Here is a 24306-nt window from a genome sequence, read left to right on the forward strand (position 1 = left end):
AAAGGCAATCAAAAACAAGAACTTCTTCCAATTGATTTGCCTTTTCCCAAATTTCATTGAAGTGAATTACTCTTAAATGCATTTTTTTAAAAAGTGAATTTACTTGTTTTTAGTAGACATCATATAAATGTGATTAAGTTACTAAGTACTAAAGCATAGATATATTAAAAACTGATTGAGGAAGGTCAGCAAAAGCAGATGCTAAGGACATAAGCTAGCACCTAGCTGTAAGGTTAATTCTATCTCTGCAACCTGCTGAGCTATAAAGATTAGCTGTGAGGAAGGGAATATAGTTTATTTATGGGATCCCATACAATTGACTACTGCAGGAATTCAGAATGACTTCTTGCCCTGCATGATCACAAGACATTTTCTTACGCTCCCATTGTAGGAAGTAATCATTGCTTAAAATTTATAGTTGTCTTACTTTCTATCAACCAATCAATCAATCAATCAATCAATCAATCAATCAATCAATCAATTTTGCTGATAAATTAGAATTATCTGTTTTCCTCAAGTGCTCTCTCCTTTATTAGGAACACAGTTCTTCAGCATTGTTGCTGTGATTAGAGTATAATTACAGTACAGAACAGAGTGTTTTTGGGAGTGGTATGAAACTTTTTAATAGATTTTGGCCTTTCTGTTAACAATAAAAATTCTATTTGGTGGCAAAGGACTGTGATGAGTGGGATCTTTATTTTCTCCTTAATTTGGCCGTGGGAGTCTGTGAGAATGCTGGTCATGGCCCAAAGGCAGAATCAACATTTAAAAAAATTATGCTTTGTAATTCATTGGTGTTAAAATAACACGTTATCAAGATAGTAAAAGCCTGGCCACAGGAATGAAAGATCTGAAAGGCAGTGAGAAATGCATTCCAGACCTACAAAGAGGTTGTTTATCTTTGACACCAGTACTTTAATGGATTATTAGTAAATAAATATCTGTATAAAATGCAATCCCCCTGTTGCCTCCTTTTCCAAGGATTTATCAAACTATGGGTGATATTTGGGGACAAAATAGCCCTTGTATTTTTTCTCTATGAATAAGCCTCCTAAACAGCTGGGGTTGGCAAGAGGTGATTTTGTACCAGTCTGGGAGAGCAGAGTCCCTCTACAGCAGCTGAGGGTGCCCTATGTGGAAGACAATCTCCATGTCTAGCAGGGAGCCAGACCTTCCTGGGGAGCTGAGCAACGTGTGCCACACTCTGCCATATCCCCTTTGAAATTTGTGGTCCACTGTGAGTCAAAGAAACCTTGACTAACCCATGGAGGAAACATGTATAGTATTCCTCCCTCTGCACATGTTGGCAACGCTCCTGCCTCTTCCTTTGAGGCAATGAGCACCACTGCTGCACTGCCCCAGCATTGCAACAGCCTGCAGCAATCTGCAGAGCACAGGGCTGGAAGTGACCTACCCAATTGTCTGCCGAGGGTGGGAACTGTACCCACAGAAAAGTCCAAAACAACCTCCCTTTGTTCAGGTATTTGGGAGTGCGCAAAACCAAAGCTATTTTCTCATCCTAGGTTTGAAGCTGAATGTTTGCATAATGTTAGGGCAAATGCTGGTCGTGAAATAATACTGTTCAGATGATATGGCAAGAATTAAAAAACAATTTTCAAAGTGGTAAATGCAGTTTGCCACAACTAGCAATCTGCTGCCAATGCATCCTGTGAGTGCTTTAAAGCTTGGATCCTCAGGAGCGGGGGTTGGGGGCAAAACAGGGATGTGTGTGGAGGGAATTCCATGCTCTAGCAGTGTCTTAGTGGATTCTTTAGAAAGATGCTGAAAGCACTCATACAGTGTCAGCAAGATTTCAGCCTGCCAGCCCATAGTTGATAGCAACGAAGCTGTGTCAGTTCCTTAGAAAACACATAAACAAGGGCAAATGAAATATTCCCCCTGCAGAGGAGAAGAGAGTTTAAGTAGATTAGGCTCTGGTATAGCACTTCAGTTTATCAAGCATTTAGTGTTTAGGATGTACAATACAGCCGTATGTGACTTGCCAACTATCTGGGCTTCCCCCACTGTTTCTGGTTTGGCAACAACGTGGTTTTTCAACCTGTTGCAATGCTGACTGCCAAGGAGACATGGCCAGCTTTCTGCTTCCTGTCTTCCTCTTTGTTCTGGCTTGGCCTGCATTCTGCCTGCCAAGACGCAGATGCCAAGAGCTTATACAAAAAGGTCAAACAACTAAGGCTTGAAATCACCTATGCCAACATTTGTATTTCCCTTCTATTCTTCTGTATTTGGCTAAATGGAAAGTACACACCACACAGCTGAGACAAACATACAGAGAAGTTTTTTGCAGAAAAGTGTATAGATAATAGTTCTAAAAAGTGCTCATAGTTGCAGGGAACACTGAAGCTTTCTTAAAATTCCTCTTATGGAATTCCAAGTGCTTAAGATATATAATAACCTTTTGGTTTTGCGAATTTATGTCTCTTCCCTTCCTCATCCAACTTCATTTTAATTACTCTTGCTGTTTTACTATATTTAGGAGTCAAGTTCCTTTGGAATTTAGTACTACAAATCTCAGCAATTGGATCCCCATCTGCATTAATATCTGTGACCCTGTTGTAACTACTAAGAAAATTTGGCTTTCCATAGTATTTATAATTGGAAAATTCTAATAGTAAAGAAATAATAAACAATAATTCTAATATAAAGAAACTTAATCAACATAAATCTGAAAACTCCTGAACTGTATGGTTTTATATATTTTCTCTAGAATAAAATTAATTTTCCTGGTTGTCGTTCAGCCTCTCCTCACCTTGTGAGATAGAAGCAGAAAAACACATCTACCACTTCTATTCCTGTAATGTTTCTTATCATGATAATGATATTTGTCAATTATTTTAACCTCCAAGTTTTAACTTAATCACTAAGACTGATCATAGTAGCCTTAAATGCAGAATGACTGTTGACCATGAGTTCCATACTTGTAGGCTAAGCCTTCTGTTCAGATGATTCATCAAAGCCCAGGCTGCAAAGCACAGCTTACTATTTCAGTCAGTCTTCAAAGGAAACTTTACTCATCATCCTCTCAGCGTCTCCCCTACCCTACACACCCTTAGAGAGAAGGTGTTTCTCTTAAGTAATGGTGAGAAGCAAAATACAGTAAAACACAAGGATGCCTTCTGCAATAGGCATGTTAATAATAATTTCATAATAATTTCATAATAAGCAGCATTGGATTCCCTTTTACTCAGATAAGTGAGAAACCGGTACAACTCTTAGAGGTTTTACATTGTTTAACTAAAAATATTTTCCTGAGCGCTGCAAAAATTTCAGGGTTGAAGAATATCCCAAGGCATATGGCAGTGCCACAAGGAAGGTAGAGAGACAATGCAAAGAGGAGATAGGGAAAAGAATACAGGTAGTTGCAACTTATCTTAGAATAAATCTTTAACAATTTAAAAATACAGTAAATCTTTAACAATACAGTATGCCTAAAGTTAATGATAGACCTAGATCGTGGGTAAATGGAGCTGCCAAAGTCTTTAATGGGGTAACTGTGCCCTTTCTAGGGTCAAATATTGGTTGTGGACAGCTGCACATGTGCAAAAATATGTCAGTGGTTTGTCACTCTTCCCTACTAATCTCGTGAAAAGATGCACCCCAGAGAATTTACCGTGTTCTGCCCTAAAATCAGTGCACTTCTTTTTTCATGCCGTAAAACTTAATAACTGTCATTTTTTGACGTGTGAATGTTTTTATGTGTGTTTAGTCTAGTATTATTTTTTTTGTAAGGCTGCAACACACTGATTACATTTTTTTCCATCTGCTGCTTATTAAAATAGACTTATGCTAATACATTTGGGAAGGCAGATATCCTTTTGGTGTTGACATATGCCTTTGCAGAGAGATCCTCATGTGATTGCCTGTACTCTACATGAACATACTGTTAGGCTGTGGTTTGTAGGTGAGAACTGTGCAAAGATACCTGCACTTGCTGTGGCTGAGCCAAGTGGTATATGAAAAACACTGTAAGTTTGCAGGCTTAACAGTATTCCTAGTGATGTTTTCTGGGCTGTCTCCCATATACAGTCACATACTGTCTAACGAACTGTGGTAACCTCTAGACTAAACTTGGTATAAAACTTTAGTTTTATTCTTATTGTCATGGCTATCTGTCTTCATGTACTGTTTCCATCTTCTGAACACTTACATCATGTTGTTATCATTAGCTATGCGTATGGAAGTGATTTCATTGTTCATTTGATTAAAATAGAAGAAAGGGTCCGTACAATATTCCTAGTGTTTCCTGGGGTGACACAGGGCTCTAGACTTAGAGCAGACAAAGTGCTTTAATGTTGTTACACAGCTTTAATTTTAGTGATTGTGTATGTAGGAAGAGTAATGCCAGAATCAGTTTAGAAAAATTGGCCAAACAATTTGCTGGTTTGTGCTTAGTTTCTGGAGATTGCTTTGCTGCTGGTGGAGGGCTTCTGTTACCAATCCTGATGTTGGTTTTCTCTACTGCAGGCAGGTCACACACCATAGCTGTCCTTCCACGTGTGGAAATGAATGTGGGCCATTGAACAGAAGAGGATAATTTGAGAAGTGTTTATTGCTATGGGGCAGCTTCACACTTTGGTGGAGTTGAGGCAGGGGGGAAGCAATCTGGGAGGAATTCTGTCCAGCAGACTTAACTGCGCTGTGTCCTGGGATCAGTGCCCTTTTTTTATTTTTCCCTTTTGGTTTGTTCTGTTTTTCTTGGTTTGTTTTTACAAGTGTGATGTGTGACTTACTAGTGGGCCCTCTTCAATGCCTGCCTGTCAGTCACACCCACTGGGTGGAGAAACACAGCCCTAGGCCAAGGTGAATTTCACGTGAGAATTGAATTTCTCATGCTATTGCCATTACTGATATCATACTTCTGTCCTGAAAAGGCTCCATTGTTGTTCATGCTTCACTTTTAAGTTGGCATTAAAGGGATATCATTATTCAGAGGTGCAACGCCTCCTGGAAAACTACTTGAAAGGATAAAAGCATTTTGGGGCTTTGGAGATTTGCTTAATACAGCTGTTCATAAGTGTAAAATTTAATATCAGACTAGCCAATTGGTCTCATCTGCATATCAATACAAATTCTAGCAACCACATGGAAACCTGAACTGCTCAAAATTAGGCAGCTGTGAATGAAGTTTAGACTTGGCACTGTGCACTTTTCTGAATTCACTTTAAGTTGCTCAAGCAGCACAGACAGATTGACTTTACTCTGCTCTAGAGGGTTGGCAACAACCACACCAAAAGAAGGCTGGACTGAAAAGGGAGCTGTAATAATGTTCTCATTTCAGAATCACACAAAGTGTGTTGTGTATTTTTGTGGAGCAGGGAGAGACAGGCAGAAGGGAGGAAGGTGAAGCAAAATGAGTTTGCAGGTTTCCATTAGAGTATTGTCACATGCTTGAAATCAGTCATAAACAGGTCTGCCATAATTTCAGTGCATACAACTGAACTATTGTGCAGTATTGCATTGTGTTTCATCTAACTCCTTCTGGTCACGTGTTTTTAACCCATTTGTTTAGGAAAACAGAGCTGCCAAGGGCCTTGAATACACATAGGGTATCAAACTGAATCTTGAACCTGCTATGTGAGTGCACAGTAGGGAAAATGATTAGTATTGTTCACAGAAGAAGGGCACTGAAAGTACAAAGTTGCTATTTTTTTCTCTAAAGTTTTTTGAAAAATCTCGAATATTTCTGAGAGGAAGGCTGTTGTGAAAGTGCTGTTGTTCACATTTATTTCTGTTCTTTCAGTAGTGCACAAGAGAGTCAACATATTTAACCCGTTAGACTTCCCCCTTCTCAAAGCCCAAAACATTGGCTATAAGTAAGATAGGCTGGAATCTATATGAATTTATAATTTCTGCACATGCACACACACACACACACATACACACGCACGCACGCACGCACGCACAGATACATGAATATAAAGGGTTATTAAAATGGAAAGTTCTGTTTGGATTGAATTTTATTTTATATATTTAGCTAGCAGAAAGGGTGGGTTTTTTTAATATTAGAGGGCCTTTCATAAGAATTTAAATCTGCAGTTATGGAAGACGTTGAATATCTAAGATTACCCATTCTGCCTTCATGTCTTGGAGCTGTTGGGTGGTACAACTTCTTTTGCTTTATACACAGACTGAAACTTGAGTTTCTGATATATTTTCAGTAAACATGTACAAGGATTTTAACTCCAAAGACTTTTTTTTTTTATAGCTGCAGACCAAACCAGTCTTGATAACTTTCTCAAGGTCCTGCTGTGATAGAGTAATGGTAAGAAAATAAGCCTTAGAAACAGTGGATGGTTAAATAGTATTCAAGGCACTGGCAAATTACCAGGTGCAGCAAGAATTTTGAGTCAGGGTTTTTGTTCTCCCTCATTCTCCCCTCTGACCCCCCTTTAATTAGCACTCAATTTTTACTCGTGCAAAAAGCCCCCAACAACTAGTAAGCAATAAAAATGAAAGCCTTGGAATTTGAGCCATCTGGGTTTTTTTAGATAAAAAGTAGTATCCTTTTTTTCAAGTATATAATACCCTTAGGTACTGCAAGAACATGTGCCAACTTTTGTAAATAAAACAAAATTGAAAGAGCAAAAGCACTCTCTGCTATATATTGAATGGTCAAGCATATTTTAATATCTTGCAAAACTGCAGCTAGTATTGTACCTATCAGGTACCTGTCAGGGAACTTTACCTACACAGATGATTAGAAAGTTAGGGAAATTAGAAATTAGGGAACTTAAAATAAGTGATGTGCAATATCCAGTGAAAACTATAGAATTTCAAACAGATGCTGCATGTGATATTAGCCACAAAACTACTGAATTATGTTGGCCAGGCACAAGTGAATATGATCAAATATTTAATACATTAATACTTTTTACATACTTCTAATAGTTTTTTAATAACTTTTGACCAATATGACCGCAACCGCAGTACTGTTGCTAGTAGGGAGATGAGGAACCTGCGGGAAAAATGTTCTTTAAAATTGCTTTGTTTTAAACTTGAAAGTCATGCTTTACATGGTTTAAACCAAGGTAACTTTTTTTGTTTGTAAATTATGTGCTTTAAAAATAATTCCTTGCATTTATTTGCAGAACATCGCTGCACAAACTCAAAACTGAGTTGTTCATACATTTGTATGCTTTAGTTAGTTTTACACTTTAAATTCTGCTGGGAATATCATTTGATTAGCTAGTTCTACTGTAAAAGGTCATGGTAGATAGAAAACTAATTCGTTGGTCATAATTTTTTTATCACTATTGCTTAAGTCTTTCTCATCATTTGTTACGAACTTGTGTGTAAACATGGTGCCTGTGAGCACCCATGAAATTAAAATCAAGCTTTGAACCACTGGCACAAAGAGCTGGGGTGATTTTTCTCAGCCTGTTCTTGTATATTACCTACTTAGTGCCCATTAATAGATTTAATCTTTCTTTTGTAATGGTTAGTTTGTTTTGATTGTGAGTGTGTATGTGTGTGTGTGTGTGTGTGAATATGGTTAGGTGCAGTGGTGCTTATTTTGTCTATGAACTTTTAGATTACAGCAGATGAAATTAAACCCACTTTATAAAGAACATGTGTATAGACTTCTATTTGAGACTATTTTTTTCACAAAGATCTCTGATAAAAAAATGTGTTACTTGAGGATCCACAGAACTATGGCGTTCCCTATGCCCTATGTCTCTTAGAAGTAAGTTAAGTAGCATACAATTGTAAATGTCTGAACTGCTGAGGAATCTGTCTTTTATTACTGTATGATTTAGTGGAGAGTGCAATGCACTTGGAAGAAAAAAAATGCAGATCTGTCCTACAGTGTTTGCTGAACTATGGGTTTTTTTTTTCTTTTAAACTGTAATTTTCCATAAAATGCCCCATCCAAACTTGATGGAGCAACTTTTCATTGATTTTAACAACCTTTGTCTGAGATTCATGTTAACAAAACTGATTTTTCTTACTCCTGTCATCCTTATCCCTAGCCTAAGAATGTTGTGGAAATGTGAATTTTATCTCCTTGAACTCTTTTTGCTTTACTGCTCTACAGTTCAACAGAAAATGAAATTCTGATTGCATGGGACTCAGTGGTAGAATCTACATTAGCTTTCCTGAAACCAGAATCCATGCAGCAGGTTCAGGTTGGATGTCAGGAAGAATTTCTTCACAGAAGGGGTGTCTAGAAACTGCAATGGGCTGCCCAGGGAGATGGTGGAGTCGCCATCCCTGGGCGTGTTTAAGAAAAGACTGGATGTCTCTTACTGCCATGTCTGGCATGTGCTGTCTCTAACTAACAAGGTGGAATTCAATCATAGGTTGGACTAATAATCCCAGAGGTCTATTCCAGCCCAATTGATTCCGTGATTCTGTAAAGATCTCAGCAATTTACATTGCATATACATCAGGGTCAACTCTGGCTTACAGAACAAAATAAAGAGGATAGTTCATTATTTAGCTGAAGGTATATGCAAGGAAATTCCTATTATTTGCTTTTAGACAATTAATATAGTCTATCATATAATTTCTTCATTTTCTAAACATCACAATAAATCTTCCACTGTGTTCTACATTTCACTTTTGATTTTCTGAAGACTGAGTAAAAAAAGCCCTTATGAGATATACCTTAACGAAAAGGTCTTGGTTTCCAAAGCTGACTTCTGAATATTTCTGACTAGAGTAGTATCCACAATATCCTCCAGATGGAGAATATTAAGCATTCATATCTCATCTTTTCCTACTGAATCCAACAACTTTTGGAAAGAAATGTCATTCTTTCACATTCATCCACATATGGCTTGATACCTATGTAAATCTCTTCTAAATGTACATGTCAAGAAAGAGCTCAACTAATATTATGAGGTATGGGAAATATTTGTTTCAGGCCATGAAAAAATGTAACCCTTTTCTTAACTTAAAAATATGTGTGTGTGTCTGTGTGTGTCCATACATATGTGTGTATTCCATGCACAACTTACAACACAGCTGGGGAAATTTGTTCAGTTTTCAATACCAGCAACATATGGTCTTTATAAATTGTATAAAAAACATTTTGAATAAATAAGTATTGTGATTTATGTTACATAAACAAATAAAGGAATTTAAATTAAAAAGATAAATCTATGCATGGGATATAAAGCTGAAAATCATACTATGTGTATTGCTATTTTGGTTCTTCTAAGTGCTTCTAGGTCCTTGAATTTCTTTCAACTATATTAAATCTGAATTTAGTCCCAGAGCTCCGCTTCTTAACTAGGGCAGTTTAAAAACTAAACAAGGATTGAGTCAGTTAATTAATTTAAATGAGATTACAAATCAGAAACACATTACGTAATGTTGATTTAATTACCATTTTTTATTTACCTAATTAAAATACTCTGAAGGAAAGTTAACTGTCTTGACAATGGCCAGTTGGGTGACTTGGCAGAGGCAGATCTGCTGATAAAAGAGGAGGTGAAGCAGAGAGCCTGCCATGACCCGTTGGGCTCTGATGCCCCAGTGCATCACGCACCATCTCACTGCCAGCCCACGTGGCACTGGCATTGCCCTGACAAGCCCAGGCGTGGGGATGCTCCTCCAGTGGCAGAGGCATGGCGTTTCACCCAGCCACAGGTGAGCATCTCCGGGGTGGGAGGACACGGGGGCACGTGGTGAAATGGGTCAGCTGATGGCTTAATAGCTCTTGCTGTGTCCCCAGTCCAAAGCAAATAATTTCAAACTGAATTGGAAACTGAGCCCAGCTCCTGCTGGCTATCCTGACCAGCTCCCAGCAGAAGTGCCTCCATGGCCTGAGCGCTGAAGGATTTGTGAAGTGACTTGCCTGCTTGGGCTAAAGCCTAGGTACCAACACCAAGAGGCAGCTTAGCTTTCTGGGGCAAGCAGTCAGCTCTGTTCTTTGCTGCCTTTGTTGGGTAGGTGGAGGTTAGACAGCAGCACTCTTTTGACATAAAGAACCACAGTCTCACTCTCACAGCTCCTGGTGCGACACGTGGGCACTGATGATGCCTGGCTGCAAAAGATCACCACATCCAGCCTTCAGGTGCAAGGTCCCAGCCATGCCTCCTCCTCCTCCTGCAAGGTCCCAGCCATGCCTCCTCCTCCTCTCTATGCTGCTCATCTACCACCAGTTGTATGAATACGAAGCACAATAAAAATATATAGTACTAGCTCTTTGTGTAGCTACTCAGTGCAATAGCAGAAGTGTCTTGTAAACACAAAGTTCTTCCAGAATAAAGGTAGCAGAAAAAAGTTTTTTAAAGAAGTCACTGATTCAGTGTTGTGATGCTTCCAGTCTGGGTGTCATGAACACATATTGCTAACAAGTACATACTGTTGGGAAAGATGCAAGGGCAAACACGCCTTTCTCATAGTGAAGCCCTACTTGTTTTTTAAGGTGCCACTTCCTCCTTCTGTGAGCTGTGCTGCATACCATATCTCTTCAGGGACATGTAAGCATGGAATCCTTTAGGTTGAAAACAACCTTTAAAATCTTGAAGTCCAACTGTAAACCTAATATTGCCAAGTCCACTATTAAACTATGCTCCTACTCTGTCACATCTATAGATCTGTGAAATTCCTCCATGGAAGGTGACTTTCTGACTTCCCTCGGTGGCTGATTCCAATGACTGGCCACCTTTTGGTGCAGATTCTTTTCCTAGTGTCAAACTAAACATCCCTTGGTGCAACTTGAGGCTGATTACTCGTTTTATCACTGGGTCCATGGGAGAAGGAAGAGACTGACCCCACCTGGTGACAACCTCCTGCCAACCTCCTGTAGAGGGCAATAATATTCAGCCTCGTTTTCTCCAGGCTGAACAATGACAGTTCCCTCAGAGCTCCATAGAGGACTTGTGTTCTACCAAACAAATTGATGGTGGTGAACATTTTATTCTAAGACCTCAAAGACCCAAAATTTTCTGGAGAAATATTTGAATTAAGTGCAATAATTTATGAAGATGTGGAAAACAAATCCCCCCTCAAGTTAACACACTTAAGAAAACAAGGATGACACTAGCATTTCTATGTTTATAGCAGCCTTTCAGTGGATACTATCCACTTTTCAGTGGATAGGGCATTAAACCACTTTTAGCTGTCCTATCACAAGAGTTGGTGTGAGTAATGCTATTGAAGTGGTACAGATGGTCTCTATTGTCAGGTAGAGAAGGACTACACAAGACGCTGCTTTTCAAAATGAAATGGTTACAATTGTTTGGGAAGTTTGTCAAACCAATCAGTTGCTTTGTCAAGGTAAAATAGTGTAGGCAGTAAAAGGTAGTTATGTAGTAAAATTAGACTAATAATAAGGTAATGATTTAAAGCACAGGGATGAAATTATTTATCTGTTTTATGGATTTTTGCTGCTCATGTTATTTGCTTTGGAGAAGAGGAAGATGTCTTACTTTTCTTTGCTAAGGGTGTTTTGAGAGTCTTTGCGAGATCAAGACCTGATTAGACAGGGGCTGAGATGGAAGACATTCCAAGGTCTCTACCACAATATTTTAACCTGTGATCTTGCTATTTTCAAGGGGTACAACCATTTTGCATCAAGTGATGTCAGACGGCAGAGTAATCCTGACAGCCTGGAAGGTAGTTGTGATTCTTGTTCATGATAGTGACACTGTCAGCTGTCAAGTGCTGTATATGAACGTGAAAGTTTGAACAATGTCATACATGGTTTGATGATGGCCACATCTCACATCAAAATCAGAGACTGTCAAAGAGCAAGGATGTATTTACCTGGTGGTGAATGATTAAATTAGTGTCTATCAGCCGAGATCAGCTGAGGCTGATTAAAGGCAGTCCTCATAGCCTGTGGCAAATAGAAATGTGTTCACTGAAACCACTGGTAAAGTTAATTTCATTAGTGTGATGCCTGTGGACAATCTACTTATTTCCTCAAGACATGGCTTTAGAAAATATTTTTAGTTCTTAACAGATTCTGCTGCTATTTGTTTTCAATGATATTATGCTCTAACAAAGACCCTTAAAACCAAAATTTCTTGCACAGAATGGGCATAAGGAAGGTATAGCAGCTTGCTTTTTAAAGACAGTATCATATCAGCTGAAAAGTGAAAGGTTAGTTTACTGATGTGAGCAGTACTAAAAATCCTTCAGGAAGCTGGTGAGAACAATGTGACTGGCTTGGATTTGCTGGCATGGATGTCCTTCCTGCTTGTCAAAGACAACGTGGTTTAAAGGGAGAGAGCATCTCATCCTTTGCTATATGGATACTTTATGGACACAGCTTTTTAAAATTTTCCTCTGTCTTATGAAGCCAAGACTTTTCCTAGTGTACCATGGGGAAAATGGAAGCTTATTTTCTCACTTGAAGCAGGCCTCAGCAGTCAGTCTTAACTCTGGCTGCACTGGTAGTTACCTGCTCCCAGGTGCTCATTGTGATCAACCCCTGGAAATGAAAACACAGGGAAAAAAATTAAGTATTATATGTTAGCTTCTTGTCTCATCCTTTCATACAGCCTCCTAGAAGCAAGAGTAATTTTATATAGAGTTTGAATGTCTTGGAGATAGCCATGCTAAATCATGATTTTATACATAAAGTTCATCAGGGTTACATGACCTGTTAAAAGTAAAGTCTGGCTTGAACCTGTTTCATATAAATTGTTCATCCATGGGGCAATAACTTATCAAAATAAGTTTTATCAGTCAGCACCAAGAAGAGCAGAGTAGAAGATGTGCTACTGTAGCTGTGAGATGTACATGAAAGCCATTTTAGGTAAATGGTATGTGTAGACTTTTTGCTCCCTATCAACCACCACCACAACAACAACAAAACTAAAGGAACTTACAGTTGGGAACCACCTAAATGAAAATTATGAAAATTTCAGTTTCATTTTGTAAACATTATGGGATTTGATTTGCTTCTTGTTGTCTATCTTTTCATCCAGCTCCTAGCTTATGCAGTTGTTTGGGTTTTCTTTTGGTAGCTTGATTTCTTTTGCTTTTGGTTGTTGGGTATTTTTTAAAAATTATTTTTTAGTTTTTTAATGTGTAAGAGTTATTTGCTCTGACAATTGAATGCAAATCCAGCTAGACAAACAATGAATTTGTTTTATGTCTTTCTCCATCTCCCCTTCCTGGAAGAAAGGGCTCATGTTGTTAATTAGTGGTCTTGTACAGATGAGGACAAAGAAAGATTTCAAGTGTCTTTACAAGTCTTTTACTTCTGTAGCTTCTGTGGCTTCCCAAAAATGCCTCTTACTCCCTCTTTTAGAAGAGCATTGCTCCAATGTATTGGTTCATTCAGTGTTCTGTTTATATGAAGTTATAGTAATATAATTTAATCCTACAATGACCATGATTCTTTTGTACTTTGCAAAGCTATTTGCATCCAATCAAAACAGTAGAGTGCTTTGTAATTACTGACATTGGTGAGAGAATTGGATCATCACAGGCCATCTCAAGTCTGTGTCTTTCATCTTGAGGATCAGATGCTTCTCTGTGTTTTAAGTGCAGAGTTCCATGGATGCTCTTATACAGAATAAAAGTCTTTGATTTTTCAACTGCATTTAGTGAAGGCTTAGATAAGTTTCTTCTCCTATTCTTATTTAGTAATCCTTTGCTTTCTCAAAATTTCATTGCGATCTCAAAAAACACAGATTGAGAATCACTGCGTAAAAGGCATGATTACTGAGTAGTTAAAAAAACCCAAAGCTAAGTCTGATTGGAAAATTATAATAAATAGCCAACTACTTATCCCTATAATTAGAAAATTCTTTGCTAAATTTCTTACTATAATAATGATTGTTCAAACTGCCATTAATCTTTAAATCCTGAATCCAGAAACTAGAAATAAAGGCAAATTGCTGTGCAAGATCTTCACTTTGTTCTTTTTTTAAGTGAATTTTAACAGGAGAAAACTTCAAAAGTTATTTTCTGGTTGATCTCATTAATTCAGTTTAAAATCTCTGTGATCCTGAAGTTATGTTGTTCAAGCTTTACTGGACTTATCTACTACCAAAATGACAGTTCTTAAGCTACATATCTGCAGGAGTTTTACACTCAGACCATTGCTGTGTAAAATTAATCCTCTCTTATAATTTGAATTTAAATAGTGGTATGTATGGTTTGCAGACTCAAAGAATGCCTATTAGAAGAACATCTAATTCACACAGGAAAAGGGATGATTCTCCACAAATTGGTCCATATGTGGAGAAACATTAGACTCTTAGCATTTCTTGTAGCTGATTAAGTTTTCAAATTAACTTGATATAATTATTTTAAGGGAAGTATCACATCATGTAAAGAACCAGACATACTGAATGGCTGCATACTGTGCTGCACAATGGGACACCTAAGAGTGCCCAGGTGCCAAACCATGGCAAGGGCAGAATCCAGCTCATAGTCCTGCCCTTCATGTTTCCTGCCCAAGGCTGAAGAAGATAAATGAAATTCCCTATTCAGTGTGCATTTTATTGTGCACAAGAGTGATTTATTTCACTTTTGGAAAAGTTAGTTGGTTTTTTTAACACCATTGGAGCTGAATTTCACATGTGCCTCAGAATTCCAGTACCCAGGTAGCTACCCAGATATATTTTTTGGGATGACTGCCATTCAGATCAACTTAGTAGAACCTGAGCTGTGAAGAGGATTTCCATCTCAGTTAAAATCTTCTGTAGAATCAAGCTTGTGTTAACTTAAAGTGCTTGAGACACATGGGAGTCACACCATGTTTATGAAGAGCATAACGGGTAGCAACAGAATTCAATGAACTTCTGGTAGCAGGTAGAGGGAATCTCTCATTCCAAGATGAGGACTACATCAGCTATAAGAAGAAGTAATGGTAGTTGAAGGAAAAATACTTGTTGACATAAACTTTTCTTCTTTTCTATATTGTTTATTCTTTAATTTGGGCACTGTAAGCAGCAATGCATTCAACAACTCTACATCCATCTGGAGCTCATTTGGTGGTAGCAGCTTCTATGGTGCAATCTTTTGGTGGCCTTATGCTATTAATAGCACCACTACCTTTAAGAAAATTTGTATTTTTTTTTATTCAGACTGTAAAACAGCTCCAAAACCAGCCTGTATGTAGAAAAATGATGGCGCCTAATTTATTTTCTTTCTCACTGCACATTTTGTTTTTTATATCTTTGTTAATTTCTGGCAGTGGAGCAGGGTTTTGATGTATTATTGATGTAGGAATACAGTGAAAAATAGATGTTTTTAAAAGACATTGTTTATATGAATAAGGATATAATTTATTTTTTAGTCTATTAACATGAAATTATGTTCTCCTCTTGATTCAATATGGTGCATGTAGATGCATGTAAGTGCAAAAACACACAGTTTAAAAGCTACAGGATTTGAGTTTTGTTAGTTTTTATGTTACATAATCTTAATTTCACAACAGCAGTTCGCACAGGCTAGGAACACAAAGACCATATTGTATTTAAACGGGCTGTCATATCCTCATTGCAGTCATGAGTCTGTGGAAGCAATGTAAGCCTTTGTGCTTCAAGGAAAAGCTAAAGCAAAAGGCCTCATCACTGCAAGCATCACTACTTGCCTGACCCAGTGTGTCTTTCTGGTCATTGCCTGAGAAGAAGTTAACTCTGCTTTGCTCATTATGCAATATTATATTTGGGGGATGGCGGGAAAGGGAATGAAAAGGTACCCTTGTAAATGTGTTTACAACTTTAGTATTTAACTGAATGACTCTCTTGTCCTTATTCAGTGATCTGCGTGTTCCTGTTACTAGGATCATTGCATCTTTCACAATGTTTCTACCTCTGCATAAAATAGGTTACAGGTAGAGTGTTTGTTCAATAATGCATCACATAGAATGTCAGGGAAATGGCCTTTAAAGAATAAAGTAAAGCATTAGTTTAATAGTTAATAGAGAGGGTACTGAAAGATTGTGAGATACTTGCAAAACAAATTATCAAAATATTTCTTTCATTTCTTTATAGATTCTGGACAACCAGGAAGTCCAAGCCACAATGATCCTGCCAAGAATCCACCAGGTAAATATAAGTTCCAGAGCATGTGCATCTAACATTGTTTGAGAACAATGATACTACTGATAATAGCTAAAGAGAGTTTAGTTGGTCGGCAACCTATCTTGCACTGGTAAGTATAATCAGGATAGATTGTTACACTTTAGTTACTCTAAACTGGCAGTGCCTTAATTGCTGTTTCATCAACATTAATTTTATCTAAGGAGTTTTTCTTTCAACTCATGGTTTTTAGTATTTTCTAAGTGGGGATGGGCAAGGAAGTGGGACTAAAGAAACAAGATCCCAAAAACTTTATTTTTATAAAAGTCTTCCAATGCTACCAGTTTTCTTTCATCTCAGGCAAAAGAAGATTGACCTATGTTTAAACTCTGTGACTGCGCTACCAGCTTTTTTACTTTTCATATGTGCTTTATAAAATAAAAATGTGTTAATTTAAAATGATTTTTTGGCATCAGCTCAGAGCAGTCTTTGAACATGTTAATGCATCATGGCTAGTGACATTTGATATTCCTATGAGAGACGTGTTAGTGTAAATGGTCCTTTCAAGGATTCTTTTAAAATAAAAACACAAGAGAAAATCAAACCCAAGCTTTGCCATTCCAATCTGTTTAGACAAAAGGTTCCTTGAATTTTCATGAGGCTATCCTTCTAATCAATTGGGCTATGCTAGTAAATCTTGTAAACCTTTGCCTTATTATGAATTTTATCAGACTAAGACAAGCAATTGTGACAGACACACTATCACTTCTTAATGACCAAGGAGTGACTCTACCCACCACCATCACATTGTATCTTCTCATTTTAGCTCTCAGAAGATGTGTGTGTCTGAAACAAGCTGCAACTAACTCAGTTTGAACTTCTAAATCAGAAATGAACCATATTCTGACCAGGACGTAATTTTGTGTTGCTGGCCTGTTAACATATGCATGGATATTTTCTGGATCTGTTACAACATTAGGATAAACAGTCTGCTTTGTGGTCATACTGTTTTGTAGCATGCATATCATCAAAGAATTCTCTATTTGTGAAATATGTCATGTGTATTGCGTGTGAATATCCAAAAGTGGGAGAACCATCAAAGATTGTTATACAAAAAGTCATATTCCTGTAATATAAACCCCACATATGTATACTCGAAGACAGCAGATGTATTTTAGAAGTAAGAGGGCAGAGCAAGTCAAATAACATCGTTCTAAGCTCTAATGCAAGTGATTTTTCTTTTCTTGAAGGGATCATGCAGGCTTGTTATCAGTTTCAATTGCAGACTTTGATGCTGTTTCTTTCCAAACTGTGTGGGATTTTGAGAGTGAAATTTTATTTTTCTATTAAATACATGCTTACATTATGTGAAATAGTGGTTTAAAAACCCAAAGGAGCAAGTTTATTCTCTGTGGATAATTACTGGTTTTGAAACTTAGACCATTTACCTATTTGCTTTTAGAACATCCCTATAAGTGCAAGAAGAGCCTAGCACGTTACCTTACCCCTTGTAATTTGGAAGGATTTCTTTGTAGCTTCTGGGTTTGGGAAGCTGAAGGCAGAGTTAACTCTCCTTCAACATGTTTTAAAATTCTGTTTTTGAAGTGCCATTTAGCGTTTGGAGTAGGAAGGTAGCAGTATGTATTTTACTAGTGAGGATCACGCCCTGTAGTGAGTCCAGTCTCTCCAGCCCTCAGCCTTATCTCCAGCAAGGAGTAATCCTGTTGCCAGTTACAGAGCCTTAGGGAGGCAGCAGACAAGCTGCAAAGGCTTTCTTGTGGGCAGACTTGTGGGTCAATTTGTAATGTTCGACAAACTCCACTGTCTCAGAAGGTGGAGGGATGTAGAAAGCAGGTAAATCTGAAACATCATGAAACTTTCTGCTTAAAATATGAGCATAACACTTTCTCATGATTTGGAGTCACTGCAGCCAGTATTATCCCTTTGTCTGCTGCCAAGTGGAGACAGAAAATAGAAGCTGTGCCTTGGTTCCCTTGAAACCCTTCATTTAAGGAGAGACAGAAGGATAATTGAATGTCATCTGTTGGAGGATGAGCTCTTAGTTGTGTTCAGCTTCCCTGTGTTATACTGCTTTGGAGTTAAACTGGCACGGTAAAAGTGCTGTGGTGTGTGGGATAGCAGAATGCAGGACTTGTGGGGCTGTTCAGGAGACTGAGAAGGAATTGCATGCCATTCAGCTTCTCCGGGAAAAGCACTGCTGTCCTATTCTTTCTTACTAAGCTTCACACAATTCTTATTATTAGAGCCAGACAGTCACTACTGTCAGAACCCTGGGGGATATCCACTCTGAGGTTTGTTCTCTATCCCAGGCCAGGAGTATGTGGATTGGTAGTGTCAGGAGGTTTGTTCTTCTGTCATGTTTTGTTCTGGTGCCTGTATGTCAAGGAGCCAGGATGCTGGCAAGGGATGTGTGCTGTTAGCTTTTGGATGCCACCACTTTCACAAAGATACTGCCAGAGAAGAGGTTGCTGGAAACTAAGTGGTAATTGGCAAAGCTGCTGGTGTTAAGAGTGGTTTTTTCCTAGGTTTGGCGAAACTGTTGCATTTTTTAGGGTGTCTGGTAATTTGCTGTCCTAACAACAAGTTGGAGACAAGGCAGTGTCACTTGCCAAACAAAAGAACATTAAGAGCATTTGTTGGAATTCTTTACAATATGTTCCTAAAAATACATTGAATATTTTGATAGCCCAATGCGGTGATAAGACCTGTGATAGAGCTTGTGGTGATATAGCTTTGTACCTACATCCAGGGGTATCCTCCTCCAAGTCTTATTTTTCAATAACTTTGAATTATTTTTAAAATAAAATACATTTTAGGATATATATTTATATTAGCATATTTTTAAAAAGATGTGAATTTAGCATATTTTCTAAAGCATATTGAATATATAATAGGATACTAATATTATAAAATATTTAGCATATTTTATAAAGATATGTATTTAGTGTATTTTCGGAGAGCTGGGTTGTAAATTTTCCTTCTCTGCAGGTACTGTTAAATAAGTTCCAGACAGATAGGGGAGCAGAATTGAACTGAGAGAGGAGAAAAATCTGAACACAACTGTTGTCTGCATCAGTCTTCAAGTTCCTGGTATCTAAAAGTTTGTGTTGTGCTAGCACAGTCCTAACAATTAAAAGTTTACATTATTTAAAAGAGAGAATGCACATGACAAAGTTCCCAGTGAGGGTGTCTGAAAAGACAGAGGCACACCTGATTAGAAGTTTGAAAATACCTGTATTTTTGCCCACAAAAAACAACCACCAGCAAGCCACCGAAGCCCAAATGTAACCAAAGTACTTTAGGCCTGTCTTGCTTCTTTGTGCTCAGAATGTTCTGACCTACAGCTGAAGCAATCTGTTAAAGGTAACCTAATGTGCAGTTTCAGTCTAACACTGCACTATTATTTGCTCCCTGAAAGTTCCGTAGGTCTTTCATACAGTTTAGGAAAATCTGAAAAAATAAGTCCTCACAAGTGTATCTGGGAATATGTGCAGTGGTGTGGCAGGATATGTACTGAAGACAGAAGATGTTGTCTTTCAGTCAATTAATCTGTTAAGCATAAGAAAATTATGAGGGTGAGTAAAAAGAGAAAAATACCTAGAACTATAATTAAGCTAATTATATTGACCCCAACCACAACAATATGGTCTTCAAAGATACAGTCCTTATTAAGCAGTTCTTCAAGGTGAGGATTTTCTGGATTTTTATTTGCTTTATTATTATTTCCCTTTCTGCCTGCTGGCCACTATGACTTGATAGTAATAAGACTTCTAGCTATTTGCCACTGATTTGAGGTTGCTGCTTGGCAGATTTGATTTATACATCAGCATTAACACAACTGTGTCCAGTTGTTGCTGTGTTGCTCAAATCTTTGAAGACAGCCTTTTTAAACAACCAAAATAAGAGTAATACTGAAGTAGCAATATTGATGGAGTTAAATACTGTCTGGATAGGACAGTGAGGAGACTCAATTAGCTGTGAAGCTAATTTTAAATCAGTTTTTAATGGATGCCTTCTAGATTTCGGAGCCATTTTTGACGAGCAATGGGGAGTACAAAAAATAGCTTTTCAGAAAGTACAAAGGAAACCTGGCTATCCTGACACAGACAGGTATGAAACTTTTTGGTCAGGGAAGATGAGTGTGCTCAGATTTTTCCTTTTATCCAAGCAGATGGGTTCAGAGGTTACTAGAGCTATGGTTTTTTATAGGTTTTTTATTTGTTTGGACTTTTTTCTTGATAGAATTTATTCCATTTCAGCTGGTTTCAAAATATTTTCATATAGATTTTTATGACTGTAAGATCATTTAAGATGCAGAGAACTCAGGTCTGAACTTCTGTGCTAATAAATATTAAATTATTTATATGGGATAACTCTTCTAGATTAAAAGATGGACAAACTGTCTCTGCCTCTTTGCCTTTCGTTACTCCCCATTGGTTTCCTTCTTCCCTTCCCAATAACCCAGGATATGATTTCAGAGACTTTATCTAGAGATGAAATCCTTAATCTGAGTGAGGCATAGGTAGTTGAAGCCCCAGCCTCCCTGTCCTGGAATTGTTTTTCCTCTTCTATTTTCCCAGGAACTTTATTTTAGGAACCACTTCCAAAGAAGACCTGAGTGAAATCACCAGCTCTGCAGTTTGTTTTGTTTTGTTTTATTTTGTTTTTAATTAAAGAAGGTGTTGCCAAAAAGCTTGCAATGAGCCTCACCCACCTCTCAATTTACAAACATCTCTTGAAGCTGTAGAGCACCAAGGCTTTCCTTGCACTTTCATATGGCCTAACAGCCATTGGGTGAACATTTTTTTTGGATCAAGCCCTTAGAAGTGTGTAAGAAATTTGCCTATATACTTTTGTTTTGGATAGAAGTATTTCAGTTTTAAGTTTTAGAATGTATAGTTTCAGAAATAATCTCTGAGGAGCAATGTAGTCTTTACCTTTGCACCATTTTGGAAATGTGCAATAAGCAAATGTCTTTGAGTTTTGAATGTCTCAGACCACAGATACTTTAATTATTTTATTCTATTGCAAGCTACCCTCTTGTGGGTGGAGAATTAGCTCAATTTAATTGGAATAGAAAAGATATTCCCTGGCGTCATCATTGTAATCAGCTTTGCTTGTGGAAGCGATGATGTCATAGTTGCAATATAGGCAATTCCAACAGAACTGTATTTAAACAAACAAATATTCACCTCTATTTCAGCATGGAAGTAGACATCCTGAAATGCTTGTGGTTTCTCATGTGCTTGTAGCTGTGCCATCTCAGATAGTGATCTTCAAATAAAACAATATTGGGTTTGGTCAGATCTTGATTTTCTGTGAAGTTCTCCCTTTCCCAAATGCTCGATGAACTAGTAATGTCAGAGGTTGAGAGATGATACTTTTTTTATCAGTTTCCCAGGAATGAGCTGGAGGGGTTGGGTGGGGCTTTCTGGGGTCAGTGCCCAGCTGTACTGTCTTGGCACTCATAGACCTGCAGAGGTTGTACAGCCTTACTTTCCAAAATAGTTTTTGGCCTTTAAGAATGGTTTGAAATTTGGTGTGGGTAATTACTACTGTCTGCTGGTTTAGGATTACTTTTACATTCTTGTTTGCATTGACTGTCCTTTATGAAACTGCTGTCCAAATAAAGGAGGCTGTGATCAGTTCCCCTGCTGATTCAGATGCACTTGTATTAAATGGTGGATGGGATGGTTTTACTTCAAAGCATGCACGGAGAAAGAATTTACTAAACACTCTTATGTTATCAATTATAATTCCAGAAACCTGCTTTGGCATCAGAAAATTCCCTTTTGGTACCGACTAGTCCTGTAGCTGTTAGAAAGCAGTTCCTCCAACTTTTTCTTAAATCTTGGCTTTAGTTTTAGTATATACTGAGACCCTCTGGAACAGAAAGCAATATGCATATGTGTTACTGATCATTCTGTTTCTTGCTAGGTTTCAGGGCAACTCACTTCTTGAATTCTAGCCATGGATTTCAGAATCCATTAAACCTGGTTTTTACTTCTTCAAATTAATGTGACACAGATTACTATTATTCTGGCTATAATTTTGAGGATGTCAAATATCTCATTTGTTTCTGAAAATGACACATTGGCTTTTTGCAAGTTTGTATCCTGTCCCAGCCACGTTATTGCAACTTTCAGGGAAAAGATGTCCAAACCAAGCTGTGGGTATGCTACATGACTACAGAATGTTGTCTGATAACAAACAAAAATAGCCTCATTCTCTAGGCAGAACTTAGTTCAACTGTTTCAATGATATCATCACTGAAATCTTTGTCACTACTTGGTATATATTATCCACCCATTTCAGTCTTTAAGATATTCTGTTTTAGAAGCGCCTGTTTCTGGTACTATTTTTCAGATACTGGTTTCAAAATGCATGCAGTAACAGGAAAAGAAACTGTGTGTCTGCTGACTGTATGTTGACTTATGAACAACGTGAGACTAATTTTTCACTACCAATTCTTACTGTAAATAGTATCTGTACAAGGCTGTAGCTAGCAGCATTACCCTGCATAACTTAAAGTTTATGTACAGCTGTCTGCTATAAACCAGAGTTTTCAGCCTTTCTTCTCACGGTAGCTCCTGATGGTGTATGTATTTTTCTTACTGCTAGTAAGTCCATTTGCTATTCTATAATTCCTCTTTTTAAAGAAATGGAAATAAAAGTATATTAATACAAATTGTTTCCAGTACTGGTTGGGTCCTCACCCTTCTTTTATAAGTTCCTCAAAACCAAGGCAGTATCAATGAGAAAACTGTATTTGTAATTGTACCAGGAAACAGTTTTATGGTTAGGTGGTAGCCAATATGCAGCAGAACATAAACAGGCATTCTATTCATAAAAGCACAATTAAATCAGGAGACGTAAAAAGATCAGTTAAAAATTTTCAAAGCTAAACGTTGCGAGTAAGCTTTAAAGTAATGTGAGAACAAGCTTGTTAGAGTAATTGTTTCAGCAAATTGAATTTTTTTCAGTCAGTTGTAACTACTTTATTTCCCCTTTATTTCCCCTTTATTTCCCCTTCCCCCTTTAACTTTTTGTATGGTTAGAACAGTTAAAAGTTGCATGTGTAGCTCACCTTTTCAAGGCACAGTACAAAGCAAAGTGCAGAAGCAGAGTGGGAGAGGTGCAAGGACTAGGGCAGTAGCTTCTACAGCATTGGAGGCACTGCTGAAGGTTTCTCCCTTTCCTGAGGAGGAACCTCCCATATACATATGGGAGCTTGATCAGAACTGCTGCTTGGCTTAACCTGTTCTTTCATTCTTGATGCCACTGGCCTGGCCATTGTGGAATTGTATGGAAAGTGTATTTTTCATGGGTGAGTTTTCTTTAAAAAAGATAAAGAGAGAAAGATTTTGTAGTCTCCGTGTACAAAAACTAGCAGAAAATGTAAAAAAATCCACGCTTATGTATGTGTTTTGGAAGTTACAAGATCTCACTACGGCAGTTTTGTCATACGTTCTCCTTTTGTAGAAATCAGATTTTTAAGAATAATGACAATTAGTAATATGCATTTTAGAGTGCCATCTTTCAGGCAGGATGAGTTTTATTAAAAAAAAATACTCAATGCTTTTGTTAGGTTTGAAGGATAAAGACAGCAAAGTGTTACACTGACCATCAAAAGATACAGTAAGTTGTCTGTGAGGAATACAATAGACATATCAAGTGCATTAATGTCTGTACTGAATAGATCAGAAGCATACACCAAGAGTGCTAATTTAGGGCTCATTAACATATTAATGTAAACAGGGCATTAGGAAGGGGCAATAAAAAACACAGTAAGGCCTATACTGTATGAAGTATATTAATGTAAATGACATTTTTTTGTCTTGCATGAAGTGTAATAATGTGAATATATATAAATGTTAACTCTTACTCAGTGGTGTGATCAGCTTCATTAGGTAAAAGGCAGTGTCTCACAATATAAACAGAAATGTCCTATACTGCTTACCTTCCACATACAGTTTTGCTCTTTAACCTCTGCCTTACATAGAATGTATGTTTCCACAACAAATTACAGCAATTTATTGGCACAGAATATTTTCCTCTTGTACAGCTGGGAGCCAGATAACAGTTGTGTAACACACCCGCCACAGGTTATCTTCAAAACTAGGGGAAGCTCTTGAAGTTCACTAGTATTGGACATTAACATGCACCCAGAGTCAGCACTGGAGTCCAGCTTCCCTGTTGAAACATGAAGCTCAGGATGAAGTTGCTCAGTGCTATGACACTGATTGTTTATTTTTGCATTGATTCTTTGATAATTTGTCACAATATATAGAGAAAAATTTCAAGTGGTTTTTCATGTTGATTGAGA

The 24306-nt window shown here is 37.7% G+C and overlaps 1 protein-coding gene across 9 annotated transcripts in view; it reads left to right on the forward strand.

Annotated features, from left to right (window-relative positions):
* The window catches only part of NFIB (nuclear factor I B), a 171062-nt gene that overhangs the window by 82472 nt on the left and 64284 nt on the right, over positions 1-24306 (forward strand). For all 9 annotated transcript variants that reach the window (XM_030236830.2, XM_009093959.4, XM_009093960.4 and 6 more), the window contains exon 3: positions 15933-15986. In XM_030236830.2, coding sequence (XP_030092690.1) covers positions 15933-15986 — 54 coding nt within the window. The remainder of the gene's footprint in view (positions 1-15932; positions 15987-24306) is intronic.

This window comes from Serinus canaria, chromosome Z, assembly GCF_022539315.1.
Source record: "Serinus canaria isolate serCan28SL12 chromosome Z, serCan2020, whole genome shotgun sequence".
Taxonomy (NCBI): domain Eukaryota; kingdom Metazoa; phylum Chordata; class Aves; order Passeriformes; family Fringillidae; genus Serinus; species Serinus canaria.